This window comes from Xenopus tropicalis, chromosome 6, assembly GCF_000004195.4.
Source record: "Xenopus tropicalis strain Nigerian chromosome 6, UCB_Xtro_10.0, whole genome shotgun sequence".
Classification (NCBI taxonomy): Eukaryota; Metazoa; Chordata; class Amphibia; order Anura; family Pipidae; genus Xenopus; species Xenopus tropicalis.
In genome coordinates, this window is record NC_030682.2 from 7338878 (window position 1) to 7353550 (window position 14673).

Below are 14673 nucleotides of genomic sequence, written 5' to 3' on the forward strand. Positions count from 1 at the left end.
TTTACAATGAATGAAAACAAAAATAGTCTTTGCACTTACAGAATTGGGAATGAGTTGTTGCGCCGAAAGTTATTTCTTTGCAGCGAAAGAGACGCAGTGCGACCGGTGACAGATCAACAACTGACACTGACCGGGGAGTGAATTCATGTAACCAACCCGACTAGCTATGACATCACAATGCTCATTGCCATGGCAACCAAGCTTGAACCCTCTACACAGGATCCCTGGCAGTTTAGATAGTGATGACATCACAATGCCATTCCTGGCGCAAAGCCAGCACCGCCTGACTCCAATAACAATCATTCTATTGGCTAAAGATGCTGCTAATGAATGATTTTATTGGCAGAAACAACACAAAGCATTTGTTTACTTGCACAATTATTGGGTTAAATAACCTCTCCGAACAGGGGGTTAAAGTGCCGTCGGGCAGATCAACTTGGGGAGAAAACATAAATCCTACAAGCAAATGTGTAATTCAGGGAGAGATAAGGATATAAGGGGGAACTGAGAGTTACAGTTTAACAACAGCCAGATGGAATTTAGATTTCAGGTCACACAGGGACACATTCCCTTATGGAATAATTCAGTTGGGTCGAGGAGACACCTCCTGTCTGTGTGAGAAGGGGGCAGATATGGGCAGAGCTGGGGTATCTCCGGCCATATTAACTCTTTGGTGCATTACTGATAACGACCCCTGCAGAGCTGAAGCACTATAGTCAGAGCAGGGCCTCTGGGGGGGGCGGGTCCGTCATGTAAGGGGCGGAGCTATCATGTAAATGGGGGCAGGCATGACTTTGGGGGGGCACATATATGGGGAATAGTCAGTGGGGCAGGCATGACTTTGGGGGGGCACATATATGGGGGAATAGTCAGAGGGGGCAGGCATGACTTTGGGGGGCACATATATGGGGGAATAGTCAGTGGGGCAGGCATGAACTTTGGGGGGCACATATATGGGGGAATAGTCAGAGGGGCAGGCATGACTTTGGGGGGGCACCATATATGGGGGAATAGTCAGTGGGGCAGGCATGACTTTGGGGGGCACATATATGGGGGAATAGTCAGGTGGGCAGGCATGACTTTGGGGGGGCACATATATGGGGGAATAGTCAGTTGGGGGGCAGGCATGATTTGGGGTGGCACATATATGGGGGAATAGTCAGTGGGCAGCACTTTGGGGGGGGGGGCCACATATATGGGGGAATAGTCAGAGGGGCAGGCATGACTTTGGGGGGGCACATATATGGGGGAATAGTCAGAGGGGCAGGCATGACTTTGGGGGGGCACATATATGGGGGAATAGTCAGTGGGGCAGGCATGACTTTGGGGGGGCACATATATGGGGAATAGTCAGATGGGGCAGGCATGACTTGGGGGGGCACATATATGGGGGAATAGTCAGTGGGGCAGGCATGACTTTTGGGGGGGGGGCACATATATGGGGGAATAGTCAGTGGGGCAGGCATGACTTTGGGGGGCACATATATGGGGGAATAGTCAGAGGGGCAGGCATGACTTTGGGGGGCACATATATGGGGGAATATGTCAGCGTGGGGCATGGCCATGACTTTGGGGGGAGCACATATATGGGGGAATAGTCAGAGGCGGCAGGCATGACTTTGGGGGGGCACAATATGGGGGAATAGTCAGAGGGGCAGGGCAGACTATATAGAGAGGGGCACAATATATGGGGGAATAGTGCAGAGGGGCGAGGCATGACTTTGGGGGGGCACATATATGGGGGAATAGTCAGAGGGGCAGGCTAGAGAGCAGGACAGGGGGGGATTGGAGGTGGGGAACAAGTTATTACACAGTTACTGGCAGCGACAGTGTCAACAGAGGGGGGGGGCTCCTCTCTTGTACTTTATTGCCCCAAACAGAAGGTGCCCATACATACATATGTCACATACATACGCCAAGATGGCGGTTATACAGGCAACTGCCCGACATACAGAGCCACCCAATACTGCATGTGCAATTAATGGCACGAAGCTGCAACTCCTCTCCCCTCATTGCCCCCTCCCTGTGCTGAGAATAAGAGCCGACACTTACAGGTTGGTTTGTGTGCAAATGTTTATTTAACTGTCATTTCAAATATTCTCTCTATAAATACATTCAGAGCATATGTACAATACATACACACCCCCAGTATATAGTATATATAGCTGAAACTAAATAAGCATGTACATCATGCCCCCACATGACTTGGGCCATGCTGTTTGTTACACTAAACACAAGCAATTGTATCAGTAAGTGTAAGTGTGTAGCAGAGATCCCATATAGGCGACAATAGGAGATGCGGCACAGAGCCCCACAAATAAGCATTATGCTGTAGGATTAGGGTAAAGGGGGGGATGATGGGTAAAGGGGGGGGTGATGGGTAAAGGTGGGGGATGATGGGTTAAGGTGGGATGATGGGTAAAGTTGGGGGGTGATGGTAGGGGGGGGGGATGATGGGTTAAGGTGGGGGATGATGGGTAAAGTTGGGGGGATGATGGTAAAGGTGGGGATGATGGGTAAAGGTGGGGGATGATGGGTTAAGGTGGGGATGATGGGTAAAGTTGGGGGATGATGGGTAAAGGTGGGGGATGATGGGTAAAGGTGGGGGATGATGGGTAAAGGTGGGGGATGATGGGTAAAGGTGGGGGATGATGGGTTAAGGTGGGGATGATGGGTAAAGTTGGGGGATGATGGGTAAAGGTGGGGGATGATGGGTAAAGGTGGGGGATGATGGGTAAAGGTGGGGTATGATGGGTAAAGGTGGGGGATGGGTAAAATCTCTGTGAGTCTCTCTTGGCACTAAACTAACCCAAGTAATGCACCGCTGTGTGAGCAGCTTTATTCCCTTGTTCCATTAATGTCTCACTCCCCAGCATTCTCCTCTACTTGCTACAGTAATGCCGAGTATCTCTCCCCCCAAATCAGCCCCAGTTCAGGGGGGCACTGAGTGGGCCCGTTAGCCAGAAAAGATATGGTTTATACCCCAGGCCCCACGTGCACAATCACTGCCCCCCCAGAACTCTAATGGGATATGTAATAAAAGACACGTGGTTTTCCAAGGTGCAGTAACCCGTACCAACCAATCAGCAGGTAGCATTTTCCGGGCACCTGTTACTGCTCCTGGGCAAATTTAGTGCATTTAATTACATGAAGGGGTGGGTGCTGTGCATATGCCTGTGGATTAGGGGTCCCACATGGTCAGGGGTGCAGAGTCCAGCCCGGCTCCATAGCTACGGAATGGGGGGTTTTATTCTTGGAAATGAAATACATATTTAGGGGATATTCTGCCTGACTAATTTAGGGGGCGGCTGCAGACCCCACAGATGTTAGTGCCGCCATGCTGGGTGTATCTAAGCCAATAATACAGAAGCCATCTAAGCCAGACGCAGAAAGGCTCATTTACCAAATACAAACTGCAGAATTCCCTGTAACCCTGACATGTGATGTGGGAGGGACTTTGTTTAAAGGGAAAGTAAAGTCCTAGACAATGTTGTCCTTAAATGGCTGTTACAGAACACAGGGCAGTTGTACCATTTGTCAGGCTGGATGTATCCATAGAAGAACTCAATATTTGTATTTATCTGCTGCACCAACCACTGAACTAAATGGATAGATAGATAGATAGATAGAAGATAGATGATAGATGATAGATAGATAGATAGATGATAGATATAGATAGATAGATAGATAGATAGATGATAGATAGATAGATAGATAGATAGATAGATGATAGATAGATAGATAGATGATAGATATAGATAGATAGATAGATAGATAGATAGAAGATAGATAGATAGAAGATAGATGATAGATGATAGATAGATATAGATAGATAGATAGATGATAGATGATAGATAGATATAGATAGATAGATAGATAGATAGATAGATGATAGATAGATAGATAGATAGATAGATAGATAGATGATAGAGATAGATAGATAGATAGATGATAGATAGATAGATAGATGATAGATAGATAGATAGATGATAGATAGATATAGATAGATAGATGATAGATAGATAGATAGATAGATGATAGATATAGATAGATAGATGATAGATAGATATAGATAGATAGATGATAGATAGATATAGATAGATAGATAGATGATAGATAGATATAGATAGATAGATAGATAGATAGATGATAGAGATAGATAGATAGATAGATGATAGATAGATAGATAGATAGATAGATAGATGATAGACAGACAGACAGACAGTAGATCCCCAGGCAGATCATTCCCAGCCAATCTGGAGGCCGTACAGCACATTTGCCAGTCACTGTGAGTGGGGGGGGGGGACCCAATGCACATCTGCAGCTGCAGCCGGGGGTAGGTTTCCCATTCTGGGCTACTCTGTATCACATAGGGCAACCTACCCCCCATTCCCAGATGCATTTCAGCCAATAAGCCATTAATTAACACTGTGTTTGGTCCTGTTTGGGGCTCATCAGTGCAGCGCAGCCCACGAGGGGAATGGGCACAACCCTCTCTGGCACGTGGGCAGCTGCAGACACATGTGGGCAACATCTCATAGTGTCTCCTAGTAAAAATGTGTCATGTGACTGATGGCGTCCATTTTATTACAGATTCACTTCCTGTCTTCATGACAAGCTGCGCTGCCAACATGGCCGCTATTAAGGTACAGGCACGGGGAGTCTCCTATACGGAACCTGTGGGGAGAGAAATAAACATGATACAGGTAACAGGGAGGGGCAAAATGTCCTGCACAGAGCGGCTATAGGAATAGAACCCCAGAGTGGCGCTGGTACCAACAGAACCGCATGGGGAGGGAAGCAGCAGGGAATATAATCACTTACCTTACACCCCAAGCCAACACCTATTTGCTGCTGTACAGGCTCCATACAGAACAACTGCTGCAATCGCTCAGCTATTTTAAATACTTAATGGCAATTATACCTTTTCTTTTGTTTCCCCTTGGAATCACTTTAGATGTTGGCTCCAACAGATACTGTCATTTACGACAGCAAGGTAATTCCCTGTATTAAGCACAATTCAGCAGGAACAGCCCCTTAAGTTTGCTCATAGCCTGTACAGAGAGATACCATGAAACTATGGCACATAGGGATTCCCCTGTACTAAGCACAATTCAGCAGGAACAGCCCCTTAAGTTTGCTCATAGCCTGTACAGAGAGATACCATGAAACTATGGCACATAGGGATTCCCCTGTACTAAGCACAATTCAGCAGGAACAGCCCCCTAAGTTTGCTCATAGCCTGTACAGAGAGATACCATAAAACTATGGCACATAGGGATTCCCCTGTACTAAGCACAATTCAGCAGGAACAGCCCCCTAAGTTTGCTCATAGCCTGTACAGAGAGATACCATAAAACTATGGCACATAGGGATTCCCCTGTACTAAGCACAATTCAGCAGGAACAGCCCCCTAAGTTTGCTCATAGCCTGTACAGAGAGATACCATAAAACTATGGCACATAGGGATTCCCCTGTACTAAGCACAATTCAGCAGGAACAGCCCCCTAAGCTTGCTCATAGCCTGTACAGAGAGATACCATAAAACTATGGCACATAGGGATTCCCTAATGTTAATGTGATGCTTTTCAGATTGCCATGATCTGGTACCATTCGCATGAACTGAGAGCTGTGACTTTTGCAGTTAGTACCTGTAGCAGCTGAAACGTTGCGTGACCTGAATAAACAGAGAGAAAATCTCCGCTGTAGAATCTTCCATGGCAGGTCTCGGCCTGTGATATGGGATAGGGACCTCTCTGTGTTCCAGTTTGCACCAGTTACCCATATTAAACTGAGCCCATGGGGCCTGTATATGCCCGGCCTGACCGCCATTACACAGTCACCATAATTTTATGGTATCTCTCTGTACAGGCTATGAGCAAACTTAGGGGGCTGTTCCTGCTGAATTGTGCTTAGTACAGGGGAATCCCTATGTGCCATAGTTTTATGGTATCTCTCTGTACAGGCTATGGGCAAACTTAGGGGGCTGTTCCTGCTGAATTGTGCTTAGTACAGGGGAATCCCTATGTGCCATAGTTTTATGGTATCTCTCTGTACAGGCTATGAGCAAACTTAGGGGGCTGTTCCTGCTGAATTGTGCTTAGTACAGGGGGATCCCTATGTGCCATAGTTTTATGGGATCTCTCTGTACAGGCTATGAGCAAACTTAGGGTGCTGTTCCTGCTGAATTGTGCTTAGTACAGGGGAATCCCTATGTGCCATAGTTTTATGGTATCTCTCTGTACAGGCTATGAGCAAACTTAGGGGGCTGTTCCTGCTGAATTGTGCTTAGTACAGGGGAATCCCTATGTGCCATAGTTTTATGGTATCTCTCTGTACAGGCTATGAGCAAACTTAGGGTGCTGTTCCTGCTGAATTGTGCTTAGTACAGGGGAATCCCTATGTGCCATAGTTTTATGGTATCTCTCTGTACAGGCTATGAGCAAACTTAGGGGGCTGTTCCTGCTGAATTGTGCTTAGTACAGGGGGATCCCTATGTGCCATAGTTTTATGGTATCTCTCTGTACAGGCTATGAGCAAACTTAGGGTGCTGTTCCTGCTGAATTGTGCTTAGTACAGGGGAATCCCTATGTGCCATAGTTTTATGGTATCTCTCTGTACAGGCTATGAGCAAACTTAGGGGGCTGTTCCTGCTGAATTGTGCTTAGTACAGGGGAATCCCTATGTGCCATAGTTTTATGGTATCTCTCTGTACAGGCTATGAGCAAACTTAGGGGGCTGTTCCTGCTGAATTGTGCTTAGTACAGGGGAATCCCTATGTGCCATAGTTTTATGGTATCTCTCTGACAATGATGTTATGGAGGAAGATGTCAGGAGATAGAAAGAGGGCTGCGTCTGGCTGGGAAAACATTAGAAACCTCAGATACATTTCCTCACATCTTTCCCACCCAGAAAAACATCAGATCAGCCCTCTCTCTATCTCCTGACAATTTCCTCAACAACATCATGGCTGGAAACTGACCAGCAGGTGGCGCTGTGTTGTATTCATATTTACAGTACTTTAACCCTTAACATTTTGGAATTAAAAAAAAAAATAGTGAAATGTAAATTGCAAACAGTGCTTAGAACAGCACTCCCATCAAATAACTGTAAAGGTTTACTTATCCTTTACGAGAGGGGTGTGCAGGGGCAAGTGAATGCCCACGGAGGAAACGTGGGAAACATCAGGTGTGCGGTGCTGTTACCAATAGTTAACCCTTGCCAGGTGCCTGGGGTTGTCAACTTCGGACCTGGGGGGGGGGCAGAATGGCAACATCACGGGGTGTGACGGTGATGTCACAGGGTGTGGCTGATGATGCCGGGGGTGGGCTTATAATGTGGGGTGGGCTTATGATGTTGCGATTGGCTGATCACCACTGTCAATCTGAGTCCTGCACAGTTTCTCTAATTTGAAATAACCGGGCAGGGAGTTTTGACCCCGACACCCCTCCCAAAACCCGGCTGTGTGGGTCACACCCCTACAGGTGCCTCGGTGCCTAACCCCTAGCTCTGGGCCTGGCAGCATTTATAATTCTATTCTTTATAAAGAGATTGGGAAGCCTGAAATCAGACATTGCTTATTAGCCATTCCTTCAATTACACAGCACAATATGGCAGTCAGTGACTGGCACTTACTGACAGGGGGGGGGTAATGCCCCCAATCTCCAAGTTCCAAATCTGATAATATCGGTGCCACAGATCCAAATAACTGTTTGTCCCATTTGCGCGGCACAATGTATTCTGCAGACAAACCATCGGCTGCTGCGGAGCAATTACACGGCCTATTGTGCTGCGCTAAATGGCAGAGCTCTGTCACAGCGCCACTGCCTGCGCCCAATGGGGCAAACGTACAGTAAGTCTTCCATTTAGACTCAGCTTATACAGTCTTATAATATCCTTATAAGTTACACTAGGGGGGTTTTATTCACTATATGACCAATACTATACAGCTGTACAGTTTATGCATTGGGCTGTTATTCTTGAACAACATAAATAATATGCAGAGAGGTCCAGTTCAACTAAACACGCGTGCCAGGTGATGTCACTACTTGTTGTTATAGAATGGCCAATTCTTTTCAGTTGGTCTTCATTATTTATTTGTTATATTTTTTGCCTTCTTCTTCCAACTCTTTACAGTTTTTAAATGGGGGTCACTGACCCCCTCTATTGAGGCTGCAGTTTTATTGTTATTGTTACTTTTTGTAACTTTCTTTTCTAGTCAGTCCCTCTCCTATTCATATTCCAGTCTCTCATCCAAACCACTCCCTGGTTGCTAAGGTAACTTGGACCCTAGCAACCAGATAGCGGCTGAAACTCCAAACTGAATGTGGGTGAGTTTTTCTGTATTAAACTCAGACTTGGCATAGGGCAGCTCTGGGCAATGCTAATATAGCCGGGGTATACAGTGAGCTTTAGTATAACATTTCATTTAAATGTATAGTGGAAATATAACTATTGCCCCTGGGATTAGACAAAAGGCACAAGGGGCTTCTTCAGGGGTTCAAGAACCGCAATCTTTAAATTGTCACATTAAATTGCCAGTTACCGATCCCCATATATTTATGTCTATGAAGAGTCTTATTCATCCAGGCAGGGCGGCCATTACGGGGGGTTGAGGGGTTGTACCGGGCCCTGTGAAATCTTCACCCCAATGTGGCCCCCGGCCGCTGTATAATCTTCACCCCAATGTGGCCCCCGGCCGCTGTATAATCTTCACCCCAATGTGGCCCCCGGCCGCTGTATAATCTTCACCCCAATGTGGCCCCCGGCCTCTGTATAATCTTCACCCCAATAGGGCCCCCGGCCTCTGTATAATCTTCACCCCAATGTGGCCCCCGGCCTCTGTATAATCTTCACCCCAATGTGGCCCCCGGCCGCTGTATAATCTTCACCCCAATGTGGCCCCCAGCCGCTGTATAATCTTCACCCCAATGTGGCCCCCGGCCGCTGTATAATCTTCACCCCAATGTGGCCCCCGGCCGCTGTATAATCTTCACCCCAATGTGGCCCCCGGCCGCTGTATAATCTTCACCCCAATGTGGCCCCGGCCTCTGTATAATCTTCACCCCAATAGGGCCCCCGGCCTCTGTATAATCTTCACCCCAATGTGGCCCCCGGCCTCTGTATAATCTTCACCCCAATGTGGCCCCCGGCCGCTGTATAATCTTCACCCCAATGTGGCCCCCGGCCGCTGTATAATCTTCACCCCAATGTGGCCCCCGGCCGCTGTATAATCTTCACCCCAATAGGGCCCCCGGCCTCTGTATAATCTTCACCCCAATGTGGCCCCCAGCCGCTGTATAATCTTCACCCCAATGTGGCCCCCGGCCTCTGTATAATCTTCACCCCAATGTGGCCCCCGGCCGCTGTATAATCTTCACCCCAATGTGGCCCCCGGCCGCTGTATAATCTTCACCCCAATGTGGCCCCCGGCCTCTGTATAATCTTCACCCCAATGTGGCTCCCGGCCTCTGTATAATCTTCACCCCAATGTGGCTCCCGGCCGCTGTATAATCTTCACCCCAATGTGGCCCCCGGCCGCTGTATAATCTTCACCCCAATGTGGCCCCCGGCCGCTGTATAATCTTCACCCCAATGTGGCCCCCGGCCGCTGTATAATCTTCACCCCAATGTGGCCCCCGGCCGTGGCAGCAGAAGTTACGCAAACTGAGTAAGTTATGTATAAACTTATGGTAAAATCTGTGCAATTTATCTGCCTAGAATCTTATGTACAGAAACTTGGTACAAGCAAACTCCACGGACCCCCCAATAAACTGAACTGGAGTAGTGACTCAAGGCTCACACTCACTGGCAGCCAATCATTCCTTCGCTGGAGTAGTGACTCAAGGCTCACACTCACTGGCAGCTAATCATTCCTTCGCTGGAGTAGTGACTCAAGGCTCACACTCACTGGCAGCCAATCATTCCTTCGCTGGAGTAGTGACTCAAGGCTCACACTCACTGGCAGCCAATCATTCCTTCGCTGGAGTAGTGACTCAAGGCTCACACTCACTGGCAGCCAATCATTCCTTCGCTGGAGTAGTGACTCAAGGCTCACACTCACTGGCAGCCAATCAAATCATTCCTACAATGGAATATCCCACCAAGTCCCCAAATACATGAGGGTCCAAAGCCAATTTAAACACAACTGTGAGGGGTAAGAGAATTGACTCCAGTGCCAGCAGAGCCCTCCAGCCTTTTATAGGAGTCAGAGCTCCCACAATGCACTGCAATATTCCCTTTAAATTCCAGGAAGTGCTGCTGCTCTTAGAGATGCAAACCCCCCCACCCAGCTGGATCATTGGTATGGGAATACAGGTATGGGACCCGTTATCCAGAATGCTCGGGATCTGGGGTTTTCTGGATAAGGGATCTTTCTGTAATTCGGATCTCCTACCTTAAGTCTGCTAATAAAATTATTTAAACAGTAATTAAACCCAATAGGATTGTTCTGCCCCCAATAAGGGGTAATTATATCTTAGTTGGGATCAAGTACAGGTACTGTTTTATTATTACAGAGAAAAGGGAATCATTTAACCATTAAATAAACCCAATAGGGCGGTTCTGCCCCAATAAGGGGTAATTATATCTTAGTTGGGATCAAATACATGTACTTCTTTGCTGTAAGGGTAGGAACCCACGGAGCGGTTCAGTGGCCCATGATACTCCTATTGTTCCCAGTGGGAAGCCATTTCGGAGCGGTAGTCGCCCTAAGAATAAAGCCCAGTGTGTAATTGTTTCACTAGAGTCCAGCCGAGCCAGTGTGTGTGTGAGAGCAGTACTGTGTGTGCCGGAGCTGCCATACTGCTTGTAAGATCAGCACCATATTGAATGAAACACGTTACATACAGATAAAAATATAGATTTTTAATCATCTTTCTTGAAAACAGGGTGCACCTAATGGCGCAAGAGAAATGCAGATTGCACCACCGTCACCATCATCATCATCATCGCAATCATCTCACAAGTGAATGGGAAAGAGGCCCCACTCGCACCGCAGGTAATGAGGCTCTCGCTCAGCGGCACACCCTGCCTGATATATTATATTTATATATATATATATAGAGCTTGATTTTTTTATTTGCATTCTCGCGTAGCCGGTTTTTCTTATAAAAATCTCCCTTTTCCCGATTCTGTATATTTAAAAAAGAAAAAAAACCATATTAAAGCAACAATTTGGATGTATAACTGGCGTCTCGTAGAAGTCGTTATTGGTCCCTGTGCTTGTGCGGGAGAGCAAAGTTCTCATGATATCGTCTCCAGGGGAATCTATTATCCTGCATAAACATCTGTAGTTCCTCCAGTCTGCAAGGGGTTAATGCTTTATACAGGATATCTCCTTGGCTATTGGCTATGTTCCCTATGGCACGGACTCTGGGGCTGATGGGAGCCCAATTTAGCGGCTCAACGCCTTGGCGAGCCTCTCCCAGAACCAGCCCTTGGTGCAGGGGTTTGTGTAGTCGCACAAAGTGATGAAGCGGAGGATGCTGGGAAATGGCCTCTTCATCGGTTTGTACTTGACAGGAATGAGCCGCTTCTCCCGAGCCCCTGTAAGGCAGAAACACAAATAAGCCCCTGGGATACAGACGCACGCGAAAGTCAGAAATCACATGTCAAACATGCTGCCGCGTCATGTTCTGATTGGCTTCAGGATCGGTCCAGCCCCACCCACTACCAACAGGTACCCACTCTATAGCAATGACTCGAATAAGCGAATAATATTGTAATATATTAAATGGATTGTTTACTTTTGAGTTAACTTTTATTTGGTTATTTGGTTGCTAGGGTCCAAGTTACCTTAGCAACCAGGGAGTGGTTTGGATGAGAGACTGATATATGAACAGGAGAGGGACCTGAATAGAAAAAGTAACAATAACAATAAAACTGGAGCCTCATAGAGCAGTAGGTTTTAGGCTGCCGGGGTCAGTGACCCCCATTTGAAAACCCAATTGAAAAGTTGCTTAGAATAGGCCATTCTGTAACACACTAAAAGCTTAAAGGTTAACTTCCCCTTTGCTGCACATATTAACCAGCCAATTAACAGCCTGTGATCTCCGGCAATGCACATCCATAGGCATTAACCCTTCGGTGCTGGGTGAGCTTGTCACAAGGCTTTTGGACTTCTTGCAAACCAGAAAGGCAAATTCCATAGGGTTCGCACAGAGGTCCAGAGTGCCCATGGGGTACTAATAGGGTTAACGAGCAATTAATTATGCTTGTAAATCGATGCTTTATGGCTAATGGCACACAGGGCATTCAATTACAGTGCCAAAAAAGCCCCTGAAACCCCCCTGCAGCCCCCACTGTGTGACAGCGCCAGTAATGGTGAATAGGAAGCGGTAGGGACAGGTTTAGCTTCTGTTTCATTGGCTGAAATACACTGGTGCCATAAGCCGTTGAAGTACAGCAATATAAGTAGCCATTACACTAGCCACTTGGACCATAAGCCGTTACACTAGCCAAAATCGATCTTACCTGGACCGAGGCTCAGGGCAAATTTGGTCTGAAAGTCACACTCGCTGCTGTCCAGGTAATCATCAGATATAATCACCACCATCTTTCGGCACCTATAACAAAATAATAACGTAATGTAATAATAACGCTTCCATGTTGCGCATAATATTTTGATATCGAATACCGGTATCGGATCCCTTATCTGAAAACCCGTTATCCAGAAAGTTCCGAAATACGGAAATGCCATCTCCCATAGACTCCATTATAAGCAAATAATTCTAATTCTTAAAAATAATTTCTTTTTTTCTCTGTAATAATAAAACAGTACCTGTACTTGATCCCAACTAAGATATAATTACCCCTTATTGGGGGCAGAACAGCCCTATTGGGTTTATTTAATGGTTAAATGATTCCCTTTTCTCTGTAATAATAAAACAGTACCTGTACTTGATCCCAACTAAGATATAATTACCCCTTATTGGGGGCAGAACAGCCCTATTGGGTTTATTTCATGGTTAAATGATTCCCTTTTCTCTGTAATAATAAAACAGTACCTGTACTTGATCCCAACTAAGATATAATTACCCCTTATTGGGGCAGAACAGCCCTATTGGGTTTATTTAATGGTTAAATGATTCCCTTTTCTCTGTAATAATAAAACAGTACCTGTACTTGATCCCAACTAAGATATAATTAAACCCAATAGGGCTGTTCTGCCCCAATAAGGGGTAATTATATCTTAGTTGGGATCAAGTACAGGTACTGTTTTATTATTACAGAGAAAAGGGAATCATTTAACCATTAAATAAACCCAATAGGGCTGTTCTGCCCCAATAAGGGGTAATTATATCTTAGTTGGGATCAAGTACAGGTACTGTTTTATTATTACAGAGAAAAGGGAATCATTTAACCATTAAATAAACCCAATAGGGCTGTTCTGCCCCAATAAGGGGTATTTAATGGTTAAATGATTCCCTTTTCTCTGTAATAATAAAACAGTACCTGTACTTGATCCCAACTAAGATATTATTACCCCTTATTGGGGCAGAACAGCCCTATTAGGTTTATTTAATGGTTAAATGATTCCCTTTTTCTCTGTAATAATAAAACAGTACCTGTACTTGATCCCAACTAAGATATAATTACCCCTTATTGGGGCAGAACAGCCCTATTGGGTTTATTTCATGGTTAAATGATTCCCTTTTCTCTGTAATAATAAAACAGTACCTGTACTTGATCCCAACTAAGATATAATTACCCCTTATTGGGGCAGAACAGCCCTATTGGGTTTATTTCATGGTTAAATGATTCCCTTTTCTCTGTAATAATAAAACAGTACCTGTACTTGATCCTATATCCTACTCAGCAGCACCAATCAGAAGCCTGTAATAGTGCCGGCACTAAGCCCAGCGTTCCCTATGGACCCCCCCACACGAGAGCCCTTACCGATGCTCTATGAGCTCGCTGGTTATGGACCACAAGCAGGTTCCGGGGAGGACGTCCCTGTCGAAGACGCACAGCTTGAGTTTATAATCGGTCTGTTCCAGCCGACTGATCATCTCCTGCACAAACGAGATATCCTGGGCGCAGTAGCAGATGAAGGCGTCGAACGTCTCGGGCAGGCTCCCTGTAAGGGTTAACCAGAGACAAACAGAAGCACAGAGCAGGGTTATTGGGGGAATGGATAGTATATTGGGGTACAAGGTACATATGGGAGCCTACGGTGCAATGCTGGGGGGGGGGGGGCACATGCAGGTACCTCCCCTGCCTACCCCTAGTCTGTGCTCCCATTTCCCCCCCGCCCTAGGCGCTGCAGGAGAAAAGGAAAGGTGGCCATATGCCCCGGCAGCTTATTGGCCTGTGTATGGGGCCCTCAGACAGGCCTGTCCAATCAGGGCTGCTTTACACTAGCAGTTGATCACATCTGTACTATATGAAGTTCATATTTAAAGGGGAGGTTCACCTTTACATTAACTATTATTATGTTATAGAAAGTCCTATTCCTAGCAACTTTGCAATTGGTCTTCATCTTTGCAGCTTTCAAATGGGGGTCACTGACCCCGGCAGCCAAAAAACTATTGCTCTGCGAACTTATTGTCCATTTTTATTACTTATCTTTCTATTAAGTCCCTCGCCTGTTCATATTCCAATCTCTCATTTAAACCACCGCCTGGTTGCTAAGGTAAACAAGACCCTAGCAACCAGTTGCTAATATTCCAA

General features: G+C 46.2%; 1 protein-coding gene across 1 annotated transcript in view; it reads right to left on the bottom strand.

The window, feature by feature from the left end:
* Positions 1–10845: 10845 nt before the first annotated feature.
* Positions 10846–14673, bottom strand: part of myd88 (myeloid differentiation primary response 88) — a gene marked incomplete at its 5' end in the record, with an annotated part of 12551 nt that continues 8723 nt past the window's right edge. Inside the window, 3 exon segments of the mRNA NM_001016837.2 lie at positions 10846–11547; positions 12475–12566; positions 13900–14080. Of these exon segments, the coding sequence (NP_001016837.1) occupies positions 11396–11547; positions 12475–12566; positions 13900–14080 (425 nt within the window). The 3' untranslated portion in view covers positions 10846–11395.